General features: G+C 39.6%; 4 protein-coding genes and 1 non-coding gene across 8 annotated transcripts; 1 reads left to right on the forward strand and 4 right to left on the reverse strand.

The window, feature by feature from the left end:
- The first annotated feature begins 465 nt into the window (after positions 1-465).
- Positions 466-6,424, forward strand: LOC111803389 (MLO-like protein 8). Its single transcript, XM_023687763.2, has 15 exons — positions 466-1,154; positions 1,329-1,386; positions 1,484-1,716; positions 1,817-1,933; positions 3,312-3,372; positions 3,492-3,580; positions 3,752-3,826; positions 3,906-3,994; positions 4,756-4,805; positions 4,898-4,938; positions 5,024-5,197; positions 5,288-5,323; positions 5,448-5,515; positions 5,717-5,777; positions 5,906-6,424. The coding sequence occupies exons 1-15, from the start codon at positions 966-968 to the stop codon at positions 6,293-6,295; spliced, it is 1,731 nt and encodes a 576-aa protein (XP_023543531.2). The 5' UTR covers positions 466-965; the 3' UTR covers positions 6,296-6,424.
- Positions 6,425-6,442: 18 nt separating this feature from the next.
- On the reverse strand, positions 6,443-9,896 carry LOC111803388 (monosaccharide-sensing protein 2-like). Of its 2 annotated transcripts, none has more exons than XM_023687762.2 (6): positions 9,747-9,896; positions 9,387-9,494; positions 8,262-9,179; positions 7,352-7,905; positions 7,058-7,245; positions 6,443-6,964 (listed from the first exon to the last, which is right to left on the reverse strand). In XM_023687762.2, the coding sequence occupies exons 2-6, from the start codon at positions 9,463-9,465 to the stop codon at positions 6,523-6,525; spliced, it is 2,181 nt and encodes a 726-aa protein (XP_023543530.2). In that variant the 5' UTR covers positions 9,466-9,494; positions 9,747-9,896; the 3' UTR covers positions 6,443-6,522. The 2 variants fall into 2 exon arrangements, with proteins under 2 accessions (XP_023543530.2, XP_023543529.2); XM_023687761.2 differs by having other exon boundaries at positions 9,387-9,497.
- A 1,086-nt stretch (positions 9,897-10,982) lies between these two features.
- On the reverse strand, positions 10,983-13,864 carry LOC111803069 (plant intracellular Ras-group-related LRR protein 4). Of its 2 annotated transcripts, XM_087127385.1 has the most exons (4): positions 13,726-13,864; positions 12,544-13,428; positions 11,551-12,461; positions 10,983-11,464 (listed from the first exon to the last, which is right to left on the reverse strand). In XM_087127385.1, exons 2-4 carry the CDS (start codon positions 13,211-13,213, stop codon positions 11,327-11,329), a joined length of 1,719 nt encoding a protein of 572 aa, XP_086983511.1. In that variant the 5' UTR covers positions 13,214-13,428; positions 13,726-13,864; the 3' UTR covers positions 10,983-11,326. The 2 variants fall into 2 exon arrangements, with proteins under 2 accessions (XP_086983511.1, XP_023543098.2); XM_023687330.2 differs by having other exon boundaries at positions 12,544-13,840.
- A 1,561-nt stretch (positions 13,865-15,425) lies between these two features.
- On the reverse strand, positions 15,426-19,420 carry LOC111804164 (uncharacterized). Its single transcript, XR_015422659.1, has 8 exons — positions 19,295-19,420; positions 18,547-18,856; positions 18,405-18,466; positions 18,197-18,305; positions 17,986-18,109; positions 17,480-17,560; positions 15,865-16,904; positions 15,426-15,769 (listed from the first exon to the last, which is right to left on the reverse strand). It is a non-coding gene; the product is annotated as an uncharacterized LOC111804164 (transcript).
- Positions 19,421-19,744: 324 nt separating this feature from the next.
- LOC111804503 (uncharacterized) lies at positions 19,745-22,808 on the reverse strand. 2 transcript variants are annotated; one of them, XM_087127808.1, is made up of 3 exons: positions 22,614-22,808; positions 22,518-22,581; positions 19,745-20,440 (listed from the first exon to the last, which is right to left on the reverse strand). In XM_087127808.1, the coding sequence occupies exon 3, from the start codon at positions 20,407-20,409 to the stop codon at positions 19,963-19,965; it is 447 nt and encodes a 148-aa protein (XP_086983934.1). In that variant the 5' UTR covers positions 20,410-20,440; positions 22,518-22,581; positions 22,614-22,808; the 3' UTR covers positions 19,745-19,962. The 2 variants fall into 2 exon arrangements, with proteins under 2 accessions (XP_086983934.1, XP_023545100.1); XM_023689332.2 differs by having other exon boundaries at positions 22,518-22,808.
- Positions 22,809-23,230: the final 422 nt, after the last annotated feature.

Here is a 23,230-nt window from a genome sequence, read left to right on the forward strand (position 1 = left end):
GGAGGAATTTGCATTGTGACTAGTTCAAGGTATATAGAGGGAAGAGAAATAGCTCGAGCTAGAGTTTTTCGTACGAGAGGCTCGACGAGGGTAAGCACGAGGCGTTGTGCTTATTTGAAACTTCTAAAAATTTATTAGGCCAAGAAAAGAAATTTACAATTTTACAAAAATTAGAAGGCAAAATTTGAGATTTTTTTATTGGTGACGCTGCCTCTAGTTCATCAATTCTCTCACGGTAATCTAGGCGTTGTGCTTATTTGACAGCCGAAGCGTGTGGACTGTGTCACTGTAATAAAAGCATCCAATCCCATTTGGAAGAAAATTCCATTGTTTTGATCTCAAAAGGTAAAAAGAAATGATAATGCGTGGTGGTTTTAAATCGTCAATTCTTCACCAAAAAGGGTCAGAAATGGCTGATTCTGCAGATATAATTTTAAACACGCAGCCGCCTAATTCCATTAACCCCACACCACTGTCCTTTGGCCGACTTCTTCTCCCAGCTTCATCCATTCCAAGAACCTTACCTAATTTAGTACACCTTATTGTTTCAAAAACCCCCTGGTCTTGCAATTATGGTCAATCGAAGACCAAGGCCGTGGACCCTTCTTCGTCTTCTACTTGTCGTCTTGCTCCAACAGTTCGAAAATGATCGAGTTTCTCTATATACAAACAGGGGCTTTCATGGGTCTCTGTTAATTTAGTCAAATATTCGCTTATTTTAATACCTAAAGCGAATGTGCCCCCTCTAGCTGTCTGCGCCTGCTACCCAACCTAAAGGGGTCGACTTCTTCCTACCTTCTTGTTTGTCCCTTATATATATTTGGCTTTACTCTTTGAGATAAACTTCATTTTCTTGCTGTTTGAGCCAGACCCATTTGACCCATTTGACCCATTTGACCTATCTTCTGTATATCCTCGTTCATCTGTGCTTGCTTGCATTTGGGTTCGTGTTTTGAAGCTGAGAAATGTTGCTTGTTTCTTATTTGTGTCTGTGTTTGAGTTTGTTGTGGGGGAAATCGTGGGCGGCTTCTGCCGGCGGCGATGGCACCACGAGGGAGCTCGATCAGACTCCAACGTGGGCCGTTGCCGGTGTTTGTGCTATTATCATCGTTATTTCTATCGCCTTGGAGAAACTCCTCCATAAAGTTGGAACGGTAAGCCTCTTTTTCTTTGTTCTCTTGTTTGTGAAATTCAAAGCTTCTTAATCAGTTCTTTTGATCTTTATTTCGTCCTAATAAACATTACCCAGTTGAGTTTTTCTCCTATCTTTGTTAGTTTAGGCACCACTGATCTTTCTATTTCATGTTCCTCTGTTTTTGTTCATTTAGTGGCTTACGGATAAGCACAAGAGAGCCCTCTTTGAAGCTGTGGAGAAGGTTAAAGCTGGTACGTTTCACAACAACTCTGAATAATTACTTACAAACTTTGGTAGGTCATCAAACTTGAATAATTACATTGTCGTTTGGTTTGTTTTTGGTTGCAGAGCTGATGATTCTGGGATTCATTTCACTGCTCCTCGCCTTTGGACAGAACTATATCATCAAAATCTGCATCCCCACAGGGATGGCAAACACTATGCTACCGTGTGCAGCGGCCAAAGGCGTCGATGAGGAGAAGGACTCGAGCGGAGCCGGTGAAGGTGAACATCATAGACGACTTCTATGGTATGAACGTAGGGTGTTGGCTGGTCATGGTGGTACTGTTACTTGCGAGAAAGTAAGTCTTGGATACGTTGTTCTTTGACAGTCTACCTTAATTGTGTCGAGCATGTTTTATAAAAATTCTCAAACCAATTGTTTATTGTGTTTGTCAACAGGGTCATGTGCCACTTATATCTATCTCAGGATTGCATCAGTTGCACTTATTCATTTTCTTCTTAGCTGTGTTTCACGTAGTGTATAGTGCTATCACAATGATGCTTGGGAGGCTAAAGGTATGAGAGTTATTTGTATGTTCAATGTGAAGCTTTATAGAGTGTTTTCTTTGGTTACAAGAGCTTTTGGATTATGTATTATATCAATTGTAAGGTACCTTGACTATATTTTCTCATGAATTCGAGTTTTAGTGGTTAACCACGATGGATAATGTGAGATCTTAGATTGGTTGGAGAGGAGAACGAAACATTGCTTATAAGGGTGTGGAAATCTCTCTCTAGTAGATGTGTTTTAAAATCTTGAGGGGAAGCTCAGAAGGGAAAGCCCTAAGAGGATAATATCTGCTAGCGGTGAGTTTGGGTTGTTACAGATGGTATTAGAGTTAGACACTGGACGGTGTGCCAGCAAGGACGTTGGGCCTCCAAGAGGGGTGGATTTTGAGATCTTACATCGGTTGAAGAGGAGAATGAAACATTCCTTATAAGAGTGTGGAAACCTCCCCCTAGCAGACATGTTTTAAAACCTTGAGGGAAAGGCCAGAAGGGAAAGTCCAAATAGGACAATATCTGCTAGCTACAAATGGTATCGGAGCCAGACATTGGGCGATGTGCCAGTGAGGATGCTGGGCGTCCAAGGGGGGTGGATTGTGAGATCCTACATCGGTTGGAGTGGAGAACGGAGCATTATTTATAAGGGTGTAGAAACCTCTCTAGCAGACGCATTTTAAAACCTTGAGAGAAAGCCCAGAAGGAAAAACCCATAGAGGACAATATCTATTAGTGGTGGATTTGAGATGTTACAAATAGTATCAGAGCTAGACACCAGGCGGTGTGCTTGCGAGGACGCTGGGCCTCAAAGAGGGTGGATTGTGAGATCCCACATCGATTGAAGAGGAGAATGAAACATTCCTTATAAAGGTGTTGGAAACCTCTCCCTAGCATACGCGTTTTAAAGCTTTGAGGGGAAACCAAAGCCCAAAGAGGACAATATTTGCTAACAGTGGGTTTGGGCTGTAACAAATGGTATTAGAGTCAGACATTTTGCAGTGTGCCAGCGAGGACACTGGGCTCTCAAGGGGGGTGGATTATGAGATCTCACATCAGTTGGAGAGGAGAACGAAACATTCCTTGTAAGGGTGTGAAAACCTTTCCCTAGTAGACGCGTTTTAAAATCTTGAGGGGAAGCCCAGAAGGGAAAGCCCAATGATAGTTAGTCAGCACGAATAAAAAATCCCCAAGTCTCCATGTCCCTCCCGTGTGGCGACATAGGGGCGAAAAAAGGAAAGAGAGGGATGGAACGTATACCAAAATCGAAAACATCAACCAATGGAAGTTGAGCATAGCAAGTCATGGTTATGGATTGGATATGTTTTTGCCTCTTTTACTTGTTTAATCTACCTTTGTCAATGCTTTGTGCCTTATTTCCTTCTATGCTCAGATTCGAGGTTGGAAGGCATGGGAGGAGGAGACCTCAACTCACAACTATGAGTTCTCAAATGGTATGCCACAATCCTTTTCTTTTCATGTCCTGTCCCAAACATAAGTTTAATGACTTCTTTTCTTATGGATGGATCAGCCTTCCCTCTTTGGAGCTAAACTATATGAACTTGTATCGCAGATAACGCACGATTTCGGCTCACTCACGATACATCATTCGTGAAAGCCCACACGAGTTTTTGGACAAAACTCCCTGTCTTCTTTTATATTGTAAGTAAAGTTTCTCTCAAGCTATGCAACACTAATAATACTGAAAGATCACATAATTACTTGGAACACTAATGTATTAGAGATATGGATATCATGGGGTTCAGACTTTTATCCTTACCATTCATTTCTTGTAGAGGTTTGAAACTCTTGAAATACTTCAAATTGTTGCAGGGATGCTTCTTTCGACAGTTTTTTAGGTCGGTTGGTAAGGCTGACTACATGACGTTACGTAACGGATTCATCGCTGTGAGTTTCTGATTCCGAGCTACCTGCTGATCGTAAACGTCTTATTTGTTCGTTTTATGACAATGTTCTGTATCTGTAGGTTCATCTAGCTCCAGGAAGTAAATTTGACTTCCAAAAATATATTAAAAGGTCTCTAGAGGATGACTTCAAAATTATCGTGGGAGTGAGGTAAGTGTTGGATGATGGAAGTCCCACATCGACTAATTTAGGGAATGATCATGGGTTTATAAGTGAGGAATGCTAACTCCATTGGTATGAGGCCTTTTGGGGAAGCCCAAAGCAAAGCCATGAGAGCTTATGCTCAAAGTGGACAATATCATACCATTGTGGAGAGTCGTGTTCGTCTAACAGTAAGAAATAGATATACCATTTTCTCCTCTTCGAAAAGAGTACTGTAATAGCCTAAGCTCTGATACCATTTGTAAGCTCAAGCTCACCGCTAGTAGATGTTGTTTTCTTTGAGTTTTCCCTTTCGGGCTTCCCCTCAAGATTTTTAAAACGCATCTGCTAGGGAAAGGTTTCCACTCCCTTATAAAGAATGCTTTGTTCCCCTCTCCAACCGATATGGGAGCTCACAATCACTCCCCTTCGGGGCCCAGCGTCCTCGCTAGCACACCGTCTGGTGTCTGGCTCTGATACCATTTGTAACAATGCTGGGCCCTGAAGGGGGGAGGATTGTGAGAACCCACATCGGTTGGAGAGGGAACGAAACATTCTTTATAAGGGTGTGAAAACCTCTCCTTAGCATACTCGTTTTAAAAACCTTGAGGGAAAGCCCAAAGATGACAATATCGGTTAGCGGTAGGCTTGGGCTAATATCTGTTAGCGGTAGGCTTGAGCTGTTACAAGTACTTTTCATGGGTGGATCTTTTCTTCCAAATGACCAAACCTGTACACATCCTGATTTATTTACTTAACATTGTTTGCAGTCCTGTGCTTTGGGCATCGTTTGTCGTGTTCTTGCTCATAAACGTTTATGGTGAGCTAGTCGATCTGAATACGCTCTTTTGATGTCGATAATTCCGAAAGCCGTTCAAGTGTGGTTTATTAATGTGCTATTTTTCATTTCAGGATGGCAGGCATTGTTTTGGACATCCTTAATCCCTGTGATTGTAAGGAACCTGTTCTTACTTATTGGAACTCGAGTCTAGGCTTGACTGATTATTATAAGTTCTTAACAACTTCTATCAATGGCAGATAATCCTGGCTGTTGGAACAAAGCTTCAAGGAGTTCTGACAAAAATGGCTCTTGAAATCACAGAAAGACATGCTGTTGTCCAAGGAATCCCTCTTGTTCAGGCATCGGATAAATACTTCTGGTTTGGCAAGCCTCAGCTGGTTCTTTATCTCATCCACTTCGCTTTGTTTTCGGTAATAATCAACACCATTCTTGGCCTCCTTTAGATCTTCTGAGAGTTTGGTGATAAATCTTTGAGTGTTTTTTTTTTTTTTTTTTTGCAGAACGCGTTCCAAATAACGTACTTCTTCTGGATTTGGGTAATTTCTTCTCCTTTTCTTGTCCAATAAACAAAATTTTTATCAAACGAGACGAGTTATATTCGATTATCCCCACTGTCTGTTGCGTTGTAACTCGAGAAATGTTGAATGTTTTCATGTGCAGTATTCCTTTGGGCTAAAATCCTGCTTCCATACTAATTTCACGCTTGCACTTGTAAAAGTTGGTCTCGGGTAAGCCTAACTCCTTTAATGTTACTCTTCTGACATGAACTGACATGAACTAACATGTCTGTTTGGATGTTTTTCCATCTCAACTTATAATCATACATGGATACATTCATCGCTTGGAGTTAATGTATCATAGTGCGAGACCGTGAACATCGATCGGTTCATGTTAAATGGGTTGTTTCCTTTTTTGTGGTGGATTTGCAGGGTTGGCGTTCTCTGTCTTTGCAGCTATATTACTCTTCCACTCCATGCTCTTGTGACTCAGGTACAACTTCTATATTGAATTTCATGTAAATGTGCTGTTCTTGAGATGGAGTTCTTTAGTACTCAAACTGTTTGATTAGTATCATGTTACTGGAGAAGTGGGTTATGGCTGACTTGGTGGCTTTGCAGATGGGTTCGCGTATGAAGAAGTCGATCTTCGATGAACAAACATCGAAGGCCCTCAAGAAGTGGCACATGGCTGTTAAGAAGCGGCATGGAAAGTCCCCGACTCGTAAGCTGGGGAGTCCGAATGTGTCGCCAATGCATTCATCATCTGCATACACATTGCGCCGTTTCAAGACCACAGGGCACTCAAACAGATCATCCATGTATGAGGAGGCTGAGGCATCTGATTATGAAGTTGAACCGTTGTCGCCTAAAACTGATACTCCAGATTTTACGGTTCGAATAGACCGCGGCGATGAACATCAAACTGAAATAATTGAATCCGAGCATTCAGAAAGAAGGAATGAAGAAGATTTCTCATTTGCTAAGCCTGGACCAGTGAAAAGACCTTGAAAATTCATTCTGTTTGTAATTAGCTTTTGATAATGTTTTCAGTCGTTTCACACGTAGGAAACAGTATGTGTAGCTCATGATTTGTACATTCTTGGGGTTTATAAATTGTTGGATGTTCATTGGTCAAAATTTTACTTGAAGATTCAATAAGCAAACTGAACATATGCTGAATATGAAGAATGAGTATCTCATTATGAAATCTGATACAACCAAAATCTGATGTCAAGTCAAAGATCTGCCGCATCGGGCTGTTTGGCTCCCACTGCAAAGAAGTCAGAGATCACCTCCAGGGGCATGCCCTTGGTCTCGGGAACTTTGAGGAAGACGAATATCCAGGAAATGATGCATATAATGGCATAGGCACCGAACACCCCGCCGAGTCCGATGGAAGTGAGCATAACTGGAAGTGAGTAGGTGACGATGATGTCTCCGATCCAGAATGTGAGGGCACATATAGCAATGCAAAGGCCTCGTACTCGAGTTGGAAAGATCTCGGAGCAGAGGATGTTGGGGACTGGACCAAAGCCCATGACAAAGCAACAGAAGTAAGCTACAACACTGATGGTTGAGATTGTTGCATTGGCAACAGAACCCATGTTCACCAAGCTACCAATGACAAGCACGATCAGTGATATTATAAGTACAGGAATGGTAGATAGCAGAAGAGACCTGCAAGAAAAAGAAAGCTTCATGGTCATAATTGAGTCACAGGAGCAACTCAAAGACCATTTTGAACAACAGTGGATTGTTATTTTTCTTTACCTTCTACCAGCTACGTCCATCAGCCTCATGGCAATGCCTATGGAAGGAAGCATCAGAAATGTAGTCAGAGCACTAATGAGCAGTGATGCAGAGGCTGAACCAAGGCCCAGATTGGACAGAAGCACTCCGACTCCTGCCTGTTCTAGAATCTGAGGTGTGTAATAAAGTACACCATTTATACCTGAAAACTGCATTAACAAAAGAAAATTTTGTCCATGATTGGCAATGCAAAAGGAAAATCCAAAAAGGTTTCATTGAAAGTGGAATGACTGCGTACGGGAATTAAAAAACCACCTGCTGAAGAATCTGAATTCCCATCCCAACAAACAGTGCACGTTTAACGCCTGGCTCGAAGATCTCTTTCCACGATGGCCCTTTAGTGGCCTTTTCAGTTGGACGCATGACTTCTGATCCGATAGGAAAACTGCCAATTCGTAGTGCAGATTGGCTGACCAGACCAGCTGCTTGAATATATTCTCCCTCTCCCTGCATTTCACCTCCAGGAACAGAAAGAGCAGATCCATGCTGATGCGCATCTGCGCCATCTTGATGCAAGTATATCCTTTGATATCCCTCTTCTTTTTTCCCAGTTCCATCAACTCGCTCGGTTCTTTTCCACATCAGTTGCCAGCCACCACCAATTCCAGTAGCACTTACGGTCTCACCAGCAGCATTTGGTCGCATCATGATGCTGCTGCCTCTTCTTGAGACGACATCCTTGTCTACCGTGGTTGACGTCTGACGTGAGAGCAATGGGCTCTTCAAAGTCTCCTCATAATCAGCTTCTGGATCAGATGCATCACCATCACCTTCCTTCTGGCTTTCCATATCCCAGTGATCCTCTTTTCCTTGTTGATTACAAAAGCTAATATCAAATATCAATGCACCTTTACCAGGTTCTTGAAGTAAAATATTGATACCACTAATAGATTAATAGTATTTTCTCAAAAACTCACGGTTACATAAAAAGATCATGATGATAATCTTATTCATCATTTCTTGCCTATTATTTAGAAGAAGAAAAAAAAAAAAAAAAAAAAAGCTATCAACGAACTATGATGGTGAAAACTTAGGGATTTTAAATTTGAAAACAGATGTAGAAGAAATTCATATATGGCATACGTTATTAACACAAAAAAATGATCTAATTCAAACATAAATATTAAAGAGAAACTTCAGGAATGGTGAAACTTTATCCTCGTACCTTGCTGATCGCCCGCCATATTATTGAGCATGCTTCCAAAATTTGGAAGAAGCATGCTGCGCATACTTCCTGTCTCACCAGGAACCTTCTCATGGACACTGCCAAAGAGAGTTACCACAGGATCTATCAATGGCATACTCTGATTAACAATGCTACCATGGCGGGATACTATGCCAAATGTACTCTGTCCAGTAACAGGTTTGGCAATCAAAGACTGGCCTCCCTCAGGTCCATATAACCTGATCTGACCCTTTCTCGTACTCGATTCTCCAGATGCTGGGCCAATTATGTACTCTTCTACGGACGTGTCTCCACTTGAACCCAGACCCTCGACCAGCAGGGCTAGCTCCCCTGCAACATCCTCCCTCCCACGTAGTGCCTGCAGAACTTTCTTGGCCTCGTTCATTCGGCCTTTGCTGACAAGCCAACGTGGAGATTCAGGGAGAAACAGTACTGTTAAAGCAAGGTAAACTAGAGATGGCATAAAGAGGATCCCAAGCATCATTCTCCAGCTAGGTGATTTCGTCAAGGACATTCCAAAAACCATACAGTATGACAAAAACATTCCAATAGAACCAGTGAACTGAGGTAGGGTGTTTAACAGCCCCCGAATCTCAGCTGGAGCAGTTTCAGAAATATAAACAGGAACCAGGGTAACAGCAAGCCCGATTCCAAACCCATCTAAAAGCCTAGCTAATAACAGGACATGAACATCAGGTGCCCAGAACATAACAAGACCACTGGCGAAATAAAGAATCGAGGACATTATCATCATAGGACGCCGTCCGATTGAATCGGATAAGGGTCCCGAGAATGTTGTAATAACTGTAGCTCCAATTAGTGACATGGCCACGATTAGCCCTTCAGTTGTAGGATCACCTTCCAATTTGAATTCCTTCTTGATGTACATAACAGCTCCTGAAATTCATTAGCGGAATACTTTCAGAAGCTCGGTTTAATAGGCTCATTTTTACATTTTTACAGGCGCAGAATACAGTCTCAAAACAGGTTCAATGTTAAACTAATTCCTCTCATCCCTGAACCTTAAAATGAAATTCTAGAGATTAAACAGATTACTTATGCTCCAGATATTCCACAAACATTTAGAAAGCATATCGATCGTACCTGCAATTGTCGCGTTATCCCAACCTTGCAACATGTTCCCTATTGCAGCAGCGGTTGCAACGAGCACAGCTCCCCTCATCCTTACCAATGCGATGAATTACAATAACTCTCCTAGCAAGCAAAAGCAGTTACATCAAATGGACGCTGATGACACTGAAAACTGACTTCCTATGATCCAATCACACTAAACACCACGAACATATACACAATTGGAACGTCAAATTCGAAAACAGTGGCGATAGACACCAACGTAGTTTATGATGTTACATGAAAATGCGATCAAGAGATAGAAGAATCGAAATGCTTAGTCACAGATTGTTGCATTGGAGGGGAAAAGGAAATTATGAAAAACAAAAGTACCTAAAATGAAATCGGAGACGACAGAGTTGGGAGTAGCGACTAGGTCGTAAGGAGAAACCACAAGGCAATCCATGGCCGAGAAACGTGGTGCTGTGATCTATTTTCCTCCAAGAACGTGACCGATTCTTCCCTCTCAATCAAGTTCTTCCGAAAATCGATTTTGATTTATTTTGTGGCGACACGTGTCCTTCTATATTACTTAAAATTCTATTTTTTTTTTTAGAGAAATTACTTTTTATATATATATATATTCCAAATGTGAAGATTGTTATGGAATTTTCTTGTTTTATTTTAACCATATTTTTAAAATCTAACATTTTTAAAAAATTAATAAATATTATAATTATTAAATTACAAATTTAGTCGCCAAATATGCCTTCAAAATTTTAATTTTATATCAATTCTAAAAATTTTCAATTTTTTTGGTCTTAGGTCTTCCTCGACCCAAGACTGTCGTGTCTTCCCGGCTTTAGCTATCTCGACAACGGCTTTGGTCGATGGGTCTTTGTGTAAATGTTCTTTGATGATGTCGCGCATCGATCCATCGATTTTACTTGAATGAATATGGGCTAACATGCACAGGGTCGCATGTTCGCCCTTCCGACTCAGCGCATCGGCTGCTTGATTACTCTTTCCTGCCTTGTGTTCGAATTTGAAGTCGAATTCCGCCAACGACTCCTACCACCGGACTTGTTTTGCACAATCGCACTTTTAATGGCAGCGGATTTGCGATTGTGCGGCACTCACTTTCCAACGACAAATGAGCTAAGCCAATTCGCTCTTGCGTCGCCTACAGCCAAGCGACGTAGAGAAGGTTTTAGAAAACGAGGGCAGAGAGAAATTTTCGAAAGAGAGATTTTTGAAAAAAAACGTTATATAAGCAAGCAAGAGAGAAATAACAACAGCTCACAGTTTGGGTAGAAAGATAGAGGTTTACATGGTTTACAGTGAGAGAAAAGAGAAATAACCGCTCAGAGTATAAATCTTGGATGGGAAGATAGAGGTTTACAGTGAGAGAAAATTGAATATGCGAGTCGACTCCACCCCTCAAGAACAGGATGCCGAGATGGAGCTGGAAGCCAACCTAGACTTTAAAGGAACCAGTCGAGCCTCCGACAATCAAGCTGAATCTTCGACACAAAATTAAAATATTAATATTATATTAATTATAAAATTCAAAACTAATTTAAATTTTTATTAAATAAAAAAAAAAAAAAAAAAAAAAAAAAAAAAAACTAAAATATTTTTGGGTAAATAAAAGAAATATGTTCCCCAATCATTTACTTACTTACAACCTGAATTATATGCTCTTCCTTTTCATCATAAAATTCCTAACGGTACAAAATTCACAAAAAAAAAAAAAAAAAAAAAAAATGCTAAAATTACAGAGAGAAGAGAAAGAACCAACTCTATAAGCTTAAGCTTCTTCCTCACAATCCTCTAACCACCACCATTGACAGATACATCTCTTCAAGCTTCTTCCTGTAAATAACTCTATTTTCTACTCAGATCATTAATGGGGTTTCCTCAAAACTTCTTCTTTTCTTCATCATCGTCTTCTTCGTCGTCTTCTTCAATGATTAAGCCCTCGGGTTGCTTGTTGGATCGCTTCTGCAGAAGATGAACCTATGCCACCACCTCCTCTTCCTCTCCCTACTAACTGGTTCTGATTTCACATTTCTGTTCTCATGTAGATCAATCATGTATTGAACAACAGCCTGAGATGTAGTGACAGTAAAAGCAATGTGTTATCGTTAGACATAGACAAGTTGAGGAATGTAAACCTTTTGTTTGCGCTCGTTACCTGCGCGCCGTTGGCAAATATCTGTCTGGGGGGTACTTCGAACGGATTCTCTTCTGCTCGGAGAACACGAAGCCGAGTCAGCATTCTGAACGAATCTGGAAGAACCCGTATCTGGTTATTGCTAATATCCAGTTCTTCGAGCATTTCTAGGTTCCCGATCGACTTTGGCAGATATTGCAAATCCGCAAAGTTGTTTCCAATGTTTATCTTGACGAGTTTGGTTGCAAAACATAAGCTCTCTGGTACAGATTCAAGCTCATTGAAACTTACATCAAGCTCCCTCAGATTTGTGAGAGAGGACATGGTTGTTGGCAATTGTTTGATGTTATTGTAACGCACAGACAAAATCTCTAGACTCTCTATCTTTCCTACAGCTTCAGGAAGTGCTTTAAGCCGATTATAATCGGCAGTCAGCTCACGGAGCGACGTACACCGACCAATCGTATGAGGGATCTCCTCAATATTGTTGGTCTCCAAGTTCAATCTTCTCAACTTCACAAGATTACCAATGGATTCAGGGAGTGAAGTGAGTAAGTTTGAACTTAGATCAATCTCCTCAAGATGAATCAGCTTCCCAAATGAAACAGGCAAAGATACTAATTCGTTTCCCCTGAGATCCAAATGGATCAAACTGGCGAGATCTGTGAAAGAGCCTGGAAGATTATTGAGCCTGTTGGCATGCAAATCCAATTTCTCCAATTGGGAAAGAGCTCCAATGGTTTCTGGCAGAGCCACAAGACGATTCTCAGATAAATCTAAAGAAACCAAACTGGTCAACTTCCCTATAGATTCAGGCAGCCATTCTACTTGGTTCATCAGCTTGTTTCTTAGATCAAGAACTTGACTACCCTTCTTTGCTTTCTCAATAACACTAGCCAGCGCCATCAAATTATACTTTTCACCATCTTTACCTGTGACAATGGAAAATGGAGCTCTATTCAAAATGGGATACCTCATAAGAACACTCAAACACTAGAAAATGAGATTACCCACCTGAGGAACTTGCTTGTTTTAAGGTTGGATCCTTGATAAAGGACGAGGAAGAAACGCCTGGCCTAGCTCCAAAGCCATCCATATACGAAGCTTTGTTGCCTGTTGGGACGTAACTGTCATCTCGAGAGAATAATTGAGCGGCGGTTTTTGTAGGCCCTTTCTCAGAATTGTAGAACAAGCTTGAAGGTGCTGCAGTGAAGGTACTGACACTCCCAGAAACAGAAGGAACGGCGGAGCTTCTATTCAAACTAGCGGTCGAAGTTGGATAGGAAGGAGAGGAAACGGCATTGGGTGTTTGTAATGAGGTTGAAGGAGAAGGAGAAGGAGAAACGCACTTTGAAGCTCTCTGAAGCATTTCGTCGAACAGGTAGTGGACATTTTCAATTTCCAGCAATCTCATTGCTTCCCACTTATCTTCTACGCTTTTGAAGGAGATGAAATTCCTCTGCATATCGAGCAAGATCATGAAAAGCTCTTCTGGAACATCTTGATTCTTGGTCTGTCTTTCAATGGCTTCCAGTTTGATTTGGGCTTCTTTATCCACAGTGCTGATCAGAACCTTGGCCCCTTCAACTTCTTCAATTCCAGGCCTGAGCGGCAGAGATCTGTGGAGTTTCATTATCTCATCCACCACTTCTTGTGTTGATTTAGGAGAAATCGAAACCTCCATTGTCTCTTGAATCCAATCCAATCCAATCTCTAAAGCACCGACAACTACCCAAAATTAAAGAACCATTCAAGAATTGAAAAACCCCATTCAGATTTCCCTCTCTCTTTCTTCTTTCTTTTGACCGAAAACCCAAAAGCCTTAGATCCACAAGGAAGAAAGACAATTGACCTAAACTTCTATAAACTCCGCAAGAAATTACAGGAAACCACCCAAAACTGCAATCAGCAACACAAAAAAGAACAAAAACCCAGCAAGATCAAGAAAAAGGAGATCACCCCAGTATCCAAAGCTTCGTAGATTAGAGGAAGAACTAAGAAAAATTGACGAAAACGACCAACCCCAGTTGAAATTCAACTGAAAAAAGAGTAAATTAATGGAAATGGCGAAGAACACAGCGAAGTTGAGGTGGGTTTTGGAAGAGAAAAACAAGCGCCAACAGAAAAAATGGAAAAAAAAAAGAAAAAAAAAAAAGGATTGTGATTGAGAATGACTCGCTTGAATCTCGCCGATACCTTTTTAAATTCGGATTCGGTTCAGTTGGGGGTCGGCTTGCAATGCTTCACATTACAAATCCAGCTATTTCCCTGCTGCCCTCTCTGCCCCCGTTCTTTAACCGTTTCTTCCTCTACCATTTATCCTTTATATATATATATGTATATATCTATATATATATATATATGTATATATGTATATATATGTATATATATATATGTATATATATGTATATATATATATGTATATATATTCCTACTTCAAAATTAAATTTAAATTAATTTCCTTTTATAAAAAATTGTTAGAACTTAATATCTATCAACTTTCAAACACTTTTCCAAAAATGTTAAAAGTAATTAAGTCTTCACTTAACTATTGAGTACGTGAATGGCACGATATAGATATTAGGCAATAGAATCTTAAACTTTTAAAAATTATAAAGGTTCGAGTTCATTTTTTAAAAGTAAATTTTAGAGACAGAAAAAGTTAAAATATATATATATTGTTTTTATATAAGAAAAGAAAACTTTAATTCATAGGACTTTTTCCAAACACAGATCTTTGTGTATAGTTCATGCGTTGTCAAAAATTAAAGATCTTTTGTTTGGTCACTTGGAAGAATATTCTAATTAATTTTTAAAATATTCCTAAATTACCATATAATTTTTATAGTATAATTAGTTTCCTTTAAACAAAACCCTAAATTAATTAAATATTAACTATTATCGTGTTTAAATAAAATAAATATGAATAGTTTTGTATAAAGTCTTTTGAATAATAAAATTTTTTAGAAATGTTAATAAAATCATAAAATAAAAAATTGAGATTGAAAAATAAAAAATTAGAGAATAAATTGAAGGGGGAAATATTAATAATAATTTAAGCTAATACTGCGTAGACTGTAGAGAGAGATGGAAATGGAGGTGGGGAGGGGCAAAAAGGGAAACGAAAAGAGAGATGACGTCATTGTTTGAAAACCAGTTGTCAGTGATGGATAATGGAGGAGGAGTGCCTTGGTGATGGTCACTCGCTGACAGACCAATCAAATGTGAGGACTAAATGCAGAAATTTATAAAAAAAATAAAATAAAAAGACCTCCACATGTCTACCTTCCGATGGACGACACGTGTTGATTGTTTCTCACCTTGACTGCCAACTCCATCCAGCTGTCACCCCACTTCACGTTATAACTGTTTCTTTATTTTCAGTTTGCATGACACGTCAGCCTCCAGCTAATTTCTTTTCAAAATTTTAAATTCAAAAAATGCTTAAATTACACGTGCCATGTCTAGCCTTTAAATTTTAAAAGAATTTTCGAACGACAAATTGAAGAATATTATCAAAGTTTATTATATATCAAATTGAATTTTTAATAGTTCATAAATTTAAAAAAAAAAATGTCAAATAAATGAAGATTCTATAAATAAAAAAATTGTAAATTTATTATCATTTAGCCTCTTAGCCTCTAAACTTTGACAACTAAGTCTATAGTTTTCAGTATTTAATAATTACAAATTGAGTCTAAACATAAATTAAAATTATATCTAATAAATTAATTATTTAAAATTTTAAAAATTTAGAATACACTGAATTAAAAGTTTAAAAATATATGATACGTTATCCAAAATTTAATAATAAAATATACACAAACTTCAAAGTTCAGACACTAAACTTATAATTTAAATATTTAAATAAATAAAAAATTGGAAACCCAGATAAATTATTTTAAGATCAAAATTCTATGCTAATTTATTAGATTAAACTTGTAAGTTGAAAATAAATTATAAAAAGCTGTTTTCAGAAACCCAGAAAAAATGAAAAGGAAAAAAAAAAAAGGATATTAATTGTGAGGGGCGGCCTCACGTGCCCTGTTATCTCCTCTGTCTCTGCTACACGCTACACTGCACGAACAAAAACAACCTTCAGATCACCATTTCACATGCCATGGAGGTTGGCTTAACGCCCCTAACCCAAATTCCCTGATGAACCTTGTCCCCTTCTCTCACAAATCAAACTGTTTTTGTCTTCTACTTCCACAGTTCCAAGAAATTGCTGCAAATGAATCTAATCTGAATTCTCGTCAAAATCAATACAATAAATCTATAATCATCAGCACGTTTGTAAACACAGCTAGTTTGAGTTAAGAAGCAGAGTAGTACCAAAAGGGGCGAGAGTTTCCAAACTGGTAATAGTTGGGATTGGTGGCGTGGAACAGCCAGAAGTGTTTCTTTATCCAATATTTTGGGCCGCTGTCATCTTCTTCGTGATAAAATCAAAACATCCACGAGACCTTGGCTTCTTTTGATGTACCGTGATTTGGGAGTCGGAGACTCACATATGCGCGGGACCTTCTCTGGTCAAGCTAGCTGTATGTAGCGACGTCCGGAGGTCAGCGGAACCCCTGGTGTCATGCTCCCCATGAACACCCTATCATCATACTGTGTGCATCTGCACTCATCATCATAAAGGGGAAGTATTCTTATACTTATAAACACACAACATGCCTGACACAATCCTAGCCTCATCTCTTTGTTAAGATGTTTGGTTTTACAGGGATGGCTGTCAATGAACTAGTCAGCTTGATCGTTGAGCCCACCATAAGTGAAGACTGAAGTAGGATGGTGATGATGGTGATGATGATGAAATGGACTCCTAATGATCCCTTTTTTAAGATATCTTTTCCACCTAACACATTTCCTACCCTAAGCTTTGGTGGATTTATCTCGGAAGTGACAGTGAAAACCTTCTTAAATTCTTCCCCAGGCATGAGAAGAGCTGGGTCTACAAGGTTATCGCTAGCACTTTTGATGGAACATGACTTTTCTTCTATCCCGTCATTATCTGTTTCAATTGACATGGATGATAATAGTTGCAACGGGACCTCCGTGCAATTCCGTGCACTGACCACAAGTATGCAAGTTTCATTTAGAGGCAGAGAAAATGACTGGTCGGAATGAGGGATTGCTTTAGTCCTTGAAAGCAACAACGGGTCCCGCCGGAAAGGCAGCAAAAAGTGATGACCGATTGTGACAGCAGGCTTTCCGTCAATCTGCAAGCTCCTTTGGACGTTGATTTTTTGAGCATTTGGTTCATCGCTAAGTGAAGAATAACCCAGGGATACATAAAGCATAATGGGCTTAGCTCGATGCCACTTGATTTGCAATTTGCAGGACCAGGACCTAAGATAATGAGGGGAAAACTGAAATGGTTCAAATATTCAGAATCTAGTAAGATGAGCCAATGACAAAATCACATCTCCACAGGATAAAAACTCTTGCTTAGAACATATGTCCAAGAATCCGAATGTATGCAGTACTTTGGAACAATTTTGAACAAAGGAAACTGAAAAACGTAAACTCTTCAGAACCATTATGAACATGATATAGAATCAAATTTCCCCTAGGCAGTGTTGGGATACCAGAATCTCAACTCCGTTTTTTGTATACCTTAACCTCTTTAATGCATGTTTACTATTAGAGAAAAAAGAAAAAAGAAAAAAAAAACTGATATAGAATCAAAATTCCAAGAACTCATGAGAAAGCAACTAATTACCAGTCATCCGTAGCCATTTATTAGATGAAAGTGCAAGAGAAGGAGCTTGCTCCACTCTGTTTTCATGTTGATCACTGGCAAACGCAACAGAAGTCAGTATTTCAGCATTCATTATGATAAAGTTACACTCTGATTGATTAAAGTGAACTTCTAATTGATCAAGTTCAATGGTAAGGGGCAAGTGAGATAAAAGTGAAGCTCACAATAGAAATGATAGTATACCTCCCACAACTTGTTGTAGGCATCCTCATAAAACCGTAAAGCTTCAATCCAGTCACTTAGGAACTCTGCATAAATGGCAGCCTACCACAGGATGGCGTAACGACAAATCAAGTTCAATCGAACGACTCAAAGAACATTGTACGCAATCATGGAATTTCTGTACACATGCAATAAGGATTTTTTATCAACAACTTTCCATTGAGAAAAATAAAAGAATACATGGGCATCCAAATAAAAATTATGCCCACAAAAAGGAGGAACTATTGAAGAAAAGGCCTCTAGTTCCGTAAATTAAGACCTGGAGAAAGGCAGAACGTCTATTTGCTGAGAATTGTTAGATTCCATTACATATCTTCAAGACCCTCTTCCAACATGTCTCACATTAATGTTGACAGAGGTGACTGAATACTATTGCCATGAATACAATTGCCATGAATCAGGGCCAGTCAAAATGCCATTCTCAAGTAAAAAGTTTGCGTACTGTGTTGTGAGACAGGAGACCTTACTTTAAAGCAATACCGAATATTCAACTCAGTGTAATTGTAAGTCCTCTTTTCAATACCTGTTTCGATCCTCCTTCCTTCATCTTTATAGTATGTATTTGCTAGTTCTGAGAAGGCGTTCCGTAGCCTGCGCAAGGATGTTGCAAATAATAATAACGAAGCTGCTAATTTTCAAGATGTAGACAACAAAATGCAAGAAGTAATTTCTGTAAGTCATCTTTTCAAGGCAAGAAAAGGGGATTGCATCAGTTCCGTAGCATTGTTAGGTTTAACAAAGACGACGTGTTTGCGTAAAGCAATCTTTCGATCCTCGTTGATATCATCTGCAATGAAAACCTTAAATGTATACATAATTATAAAAAGAAAGAAATAACACACTCTTCTATCAGGAAAACAAAAACAGCCATGGAAAATGTGCATACCTTCGGAATCGGAAAAGACAATAACAACAACTAATTTGATGTTCCTGGAACGAGTCACAGCTCTGCAAATAAAATGAAATCGATTGCCGATTAAGTTGATACCGCAATGAACAGAGAAGAGTGAGAAGTGATGAGGAAGTGCTTGAGGTGATCGAGATCGGAGCAGAGCTGAAGCCACTGGACAGGATCGCCAGAAACATGAAGAGAAGGGAAAAGAGCAGCAACGACAGCAGGAACCATGGTTCGATGCTCAAGAAGCCAATCCCTCTTGAAGATACCGGGAGGGGGAGTGGAAAGAGGAGGTTCAGGAGGAGTCCAATGGCTTTATGATCTTGGAGAGGTCGGAGAAGGCAAGAGTGTGGATCGGAGGCTGCTCGGAGAGAAGGTGAGAGGAGAATGGTCGGGTGAAGGTCGGGGCATCCGACGAGGGAAATCAGCCTCACAGGTGGAGTCTGAGCTCTTCCGACGTGACGTAATTAGGCGCCAATTCATTTTGCGTCTCATTGAATAAAATCTTGAACTTTTTATTTATTTATTTATTTCTTAAAAGTATTTTATTTGTGATTTTAAATTTTGTAAATAAATAAATTTATCTTGAAAGGTCGGTTTAAACCAACCCAAACCGATGTCGGTTGAGGTTGAACCGGTTCAATTTGAAAAAAACAATATAAGACTCTGTTATCTTTTCGTTCTCTTCTTTCCTCCCCCGCCTTTCCTGCTTTAAACTGACTCGCCTTCTCTCCTCTTTCACTCTTCCCGACCGGATCGGCGTCGGCGCCACCTCCAATATCAAGTGGCTGGAGAGTCAACTGAGAAATCGAGTCGATCTGCTTCAAGCGAGTATGGCACCGTCAATTCTGAGTCGTCGTCGAGTTCTAGTGTAAATTTACCGGCGAGAAAATGAGTTCCGAAACGGGGAGATTGATTGCGGCATGGACGACATTCGAGAAGCCGGGGAAATTCTCGACCTCGGTAGTGGTGGTGAGCTGTCCGCCCGGCATAATGTTGTTGGCCATCCATCCTTCGAAGAAGATCGGCCACAGCTCCGCCCGAGCGGCGTATATAGCGGCGGTGTGGACGGCTGGGCCTCTTAACGATGATGCAGACCAAGATCGTCCATGGCCGCGATTTCGGAACCGGAACTCGCAGGACTGGAAGAATGAAACGCCGCCGCGACTGTGGTGGATGCTACGCCGATTTAATGTCGAGCTCCTCCGAGAAAATTAAAGAGCTTCTTTCCAACCTATCCATCATCATAAGGCTTAGGAGTTCATTCGTTTCCTCAGGCTCTGTTGAAAATCGAAAAACCATCAGAAATCTATATATATCAAACCAGCGGCTTATAAAGATCAACCCATTGGATCATAAAATTTGAGATTACAGAAATGCATTTTCACAAGGGGGAGGAAGAATCATATAGGAGCTTCCTTTCTTGTCTTGTTAGCCTCCAACCTAAAATGGTTAAAGGTTGAACATTTTTTCTTATATCCATCGGCAGCTCCTAACAATCTAATCATGTTTTTCCAGCTCAAAAGGCGGAAGATTATCTACAAAGAAGCTAAGGTGGAGGTAAATTTGAGTGGGCAAGCTGCAGTTCTGAGCGATCGATCAGTCCTTCTAAAACAAGGAGTTCATCCAAGAGACCAAGCTTTTCTTCTTCAAGGGCCTTCACCTCATCTTCAACTTCTTTAAGTTCTGTTCCCAGAGAAAAGCTCTCTTCCTCCAGGAGCAAATATTTCCTTCTTAAAACACGGTACTCATTCCCAGATGCCGATGAAGAATCTGGCAGCGAATCCGAATTCGACCTTTCGGGCTGCTGGAGCGCTACTGATGGTTCATTCTTCAAACTTCTTTTGGAGGACTTCTGAGGTGTTTGTGCTGGAAAAGACCCCTTAATTCGATCGTTGGGATCTTTCCCTTGTAAATGAGATGCTGTGGAAGCTTTTTGGTGCGAAGCCTTTTGTTTTGGTGGCCTAGAATATGGTAAATCATCAATCCGAGACATGGCTGTACAGTCGTTCTTCTCGCTGCAGATGCTATGCAAAAGATTAAAAGCACAAAGAACAGATAATTAGTCATTATTTATTGCAGGGAGTGAGAGCCAACATAGGTACAAGACAATACAATAATGTTTGTCACAGTTGAGTGAAAGGTGCGCGAGAACATTCTCCATTAACAACAAACATCATAGCAAGCCAAGCATCTTCTTTTGAAAATTACTTCAGGGCATTAACTTTTAACATTACAGAAAACAAATCCGCAATAAAACGAAACTATTTTGAAATTGAATGCCCAACAATCAAAAATAGCAACCGTCAATCGAGAACACCAACGGGAAGATACAATCATAGACTAGTCGTAACAGCCAAACCCACCACTAGCCGATATTGTCCGCTTTGGACTTTCTCTCAAGGTTTTTAAAATGCGTATGATAGGAAGAGATTTCCACACCTTTATAGAGAATGCACTCGTTCCTCTCTCCAATCGATATGGGATCTCACAATCCACCCTCTTCGAGGCCCAACGTCCTCATTGGCACTCGTTCCTCTCTCCAATTAATGTGAAATCTCAATTGTGAAGATGAGATTGGTCATTGGCACTCATTCCTCTCTCCAAATCTCAATCGTGAAGACGAGATTGGGAAGAAATCCTCAACAAGCAATATCTTCCCTTTTGGGCTTCCCCTCAAGGTTTTTAAATCGTGTATGCCAGGGAGAGGTTTCCACACCCTTATATGCACTCGTTCCTCTCTCCAATCAATGTGAAATCTCAATCGTGAAGATGAGATTGGGAAGAAATCCTCAACAAGCAATATCTTCCCTTTTGGGCTTCCCCTCAAGGTTTTTAAATCGTGTTTGCTAGGGAGAGGTTTCCACACCCTTATAGAGAATGCACTTGTTCCTCTCTCCAATCAAGATGGGATCTCACAATCCACCCCTTTCGAGGCCCAACGTCTTCACTGGCACTCGTTTCTCCCTCCAATCAATGGGAAATCTCAATTGTGAAGATGAGATTGGTCACTGGCACTCGTTCCTCTCTCCAATCAACTCAACAAGCAATATCTTCCCTTTTACCTCACCTTTTGGATTGGGAAGAAAAGAAAATCAACCAAGATGAAAATGTGACAGAATCCTAAGATAAAGATATGGCTAGATGGGAGGCATGGGGGACAGTAGTTTGTCAAATTTGCAAGCGTATAAACAATCATAAATGCAGGTCAAGCAATAAAGCATCTTATATTCCCAATGGAAGAACTCAAAATAGAAATTTATGCAGCCCTGAATCCAAAAGCCTACGAATAAAGCTCAGCATAAACTCTAATGTGTTCTAAAGCAAAAAACAATACACAGAGAATTAGAAGCAGCGCAAAAGATCAATTTCACATTTAACACCGATCTTTTGCGAGAACTTAAGACTTCAAATAAGGAAAGGAGGGAGTTATACTATGGATATCTGCTACCATACCCACAAAGGGGAGTACAGAGCAAAAAATGAGAAAGAACACCAAAAATGGCACGAACAGCTCAACATGGATAATTCCCGAATAAAGAACAGATGAAAATTTTCTATAGAAAAACAATAAAATAACAGATGAAAAGTGTAATCATCAAATAATCAATGACAATCAAGAGAATGTATACGCAATTGCTCAGTTAACTAAGATTCTAAATCAACAGAGCTACAAGTAAAAGCTTACAAGAACTAAGCAACTCGTTCACCCTAAAATTGATCGCTTTGTAGAACACTTAAGTTTCGGATACCAAACGCTGATAACGAAAACGTAATGAAATCTATATTTCTTCCATAGATTAGAAACTCTCGGGATCAGAAAACCGTAAGAGATCAAAACCGACGATGCCATAAGAATAGGAAGTACATTAGACGATTAACACTGAACCCCAAGCCAAGGAAACACATCGACACAACGCACGTTAAACCTAGAAATTAAAGCCGCTGCTTCTAATCGAATTCGAAACCAAATGAAAAACGAACAACCCCAATCAAACCGCTCATGCCACTACATTAAATTCTATTAAAAAATTTGAGGAAAATCCCCCGCCGATGAAAATAACAAAAAATAACAGAAATAGACACAAAGAAATCCGATCTCACCTCAAAGAAATAGCGATTAGCCCCTTCCGGAGTCTTCCGGAGCGAGAGGCGCACAAATCTTATGGTTGTGGATGAAATAGGGCGACGATTGGAGTCGCTCTGGCGGCCGGACGAGCGCAAACGGACTGGATCAAACTTCTGGACCGCCGTTGCGTGGAAATTCAGAGATCAGAGAATGAAAAGCAGAAAGGGAAATTTCCAATTTCTTCCCCCGAAAAAGAACGGGATAAATCATCGAATGTCCCACGATGTGGTAGTTCTTTCACTCTCTGATGATTATTCGAAGAGAAATATGTCAAATTGATATTTCGTAGTTTTTAAGGATTATGTTATTTTCTTTAAATTCACATCCCATGGTTATTAAATAAAAATGGCAATGGACTAAACAAATTTGAAATTGCCTCATGGTTGAATAATTTTTTAAAATTATTTAATTACTCAAACGAAACATTATTTATAAGACTTAAAAACAATAAAGCTGACGACTATATATATAAGGTTTCAAATAAATTACTAAGCCTAAGAACCTAAAATAAATTATTTCTTTTTTTTTTCTTTTTTTGCTAAATTAATAAATATATATTTAATTTTTTTTATTTTATCTCCAAAATATTTATAAATTTTAATAATGCCTTCATAAACTTTAAAAAATTTCATTTATACCTTTCAATTAAAAAAATAAAAATATTTTTTTAGTATCGTGTTTAAAAAAT

The sequence above is a fragment of the Cucurbita pepo genome, chromosome 10, assembly GCF_057944985.1.
Source record: "Cucurbita pepo subsp. pepo isolate OVF chromosome 10, ASM5794498v1, whole genome shotgun sequence".
NCBI classification, from domain to species: domain Eukaryota; kingdom Viridiplantae; phylum Streptophyta; class Magnoliopsida; order Cucurbitales; family Cucurbitaceae; genus Cucurbita; species Cucurbita pepo.

Excerpts from the sequence above, each read along its gene's own strand:
- LOC111803389 (XM_023687763.2), top strand. The coding sequence starts at position 966 with ATGTTGCTTGTTTCTTATTTGTGTCTGTGTTTGAGTTTGTTGTGGGGG. Across the intron at positions 4,806-4,897 it reads CTTGCTCATAAACGTTTATG|GATGGCAGGCATTGTTTTGG; the intron begins GTGAGCTAGTCG and ends TTTTCATTTCAG. Across the intron at positions 5,778-5,905 it reads TCCATGCTCTTGTGACTCAG|ATGGGTTCGCGTATGAAGAA; the intron begins GTACAACTTCTA and ends GTGGCTTTGCAG.
- LOC111803388 (XM_023687762.2), bottom strand. The coding sequence starts at position 9,465 with ATGAGGGGAGCTGTGCTCGTTGCAACCGCTGCTGCAATAGGGAACATG. Across the intron at positions 7,246-7,351 it reads GAATTCAGATTCTTCAGCAG|TTTTCAGGTATAAATGGTGT; the intron begins GTGGTTTTTTAA and ends TTGTTAATGCAG. Across the intron at positions 6,965-7,057 it reads ATGGACGTAGCTGGTAGAAG|GTCTCTTCTGCTATCTACCA; the intron begins GTAAAGAAAAAT and ends TTTTTCTTGCAG.
- LOC111803069 (XM_087127385.1), bottom strand. The coding sequence starts at position 13,213 with ATGGAGGTTTCGATTTCTCCTAAATCAACACAAGAAGTGGTGGATGAG. Across the intron at positions 12,462-12,543 it reads AAAACAAGCAAGTTCCTCAG|GTAAAGATGGTGAAAAGTAT; the intron begins GTGGGTAATCTC and ends CCATTGTCACAG. Across the intron at positions 11,465-11,550 it reads TATTTGCCAACGGCGCGCAG|GCTGTTGTTCAATACATGAT; the intron begins GTAACGAGCGCA and ends ACTACATCTCAG.
- LOC111804503 (XM_087127808.1), bottom strand. The coding sequence starts at position 20,409 with ATGTCTCGGATTGATGATTTACCATATTCTAGGCCACCAAAACAAAAG.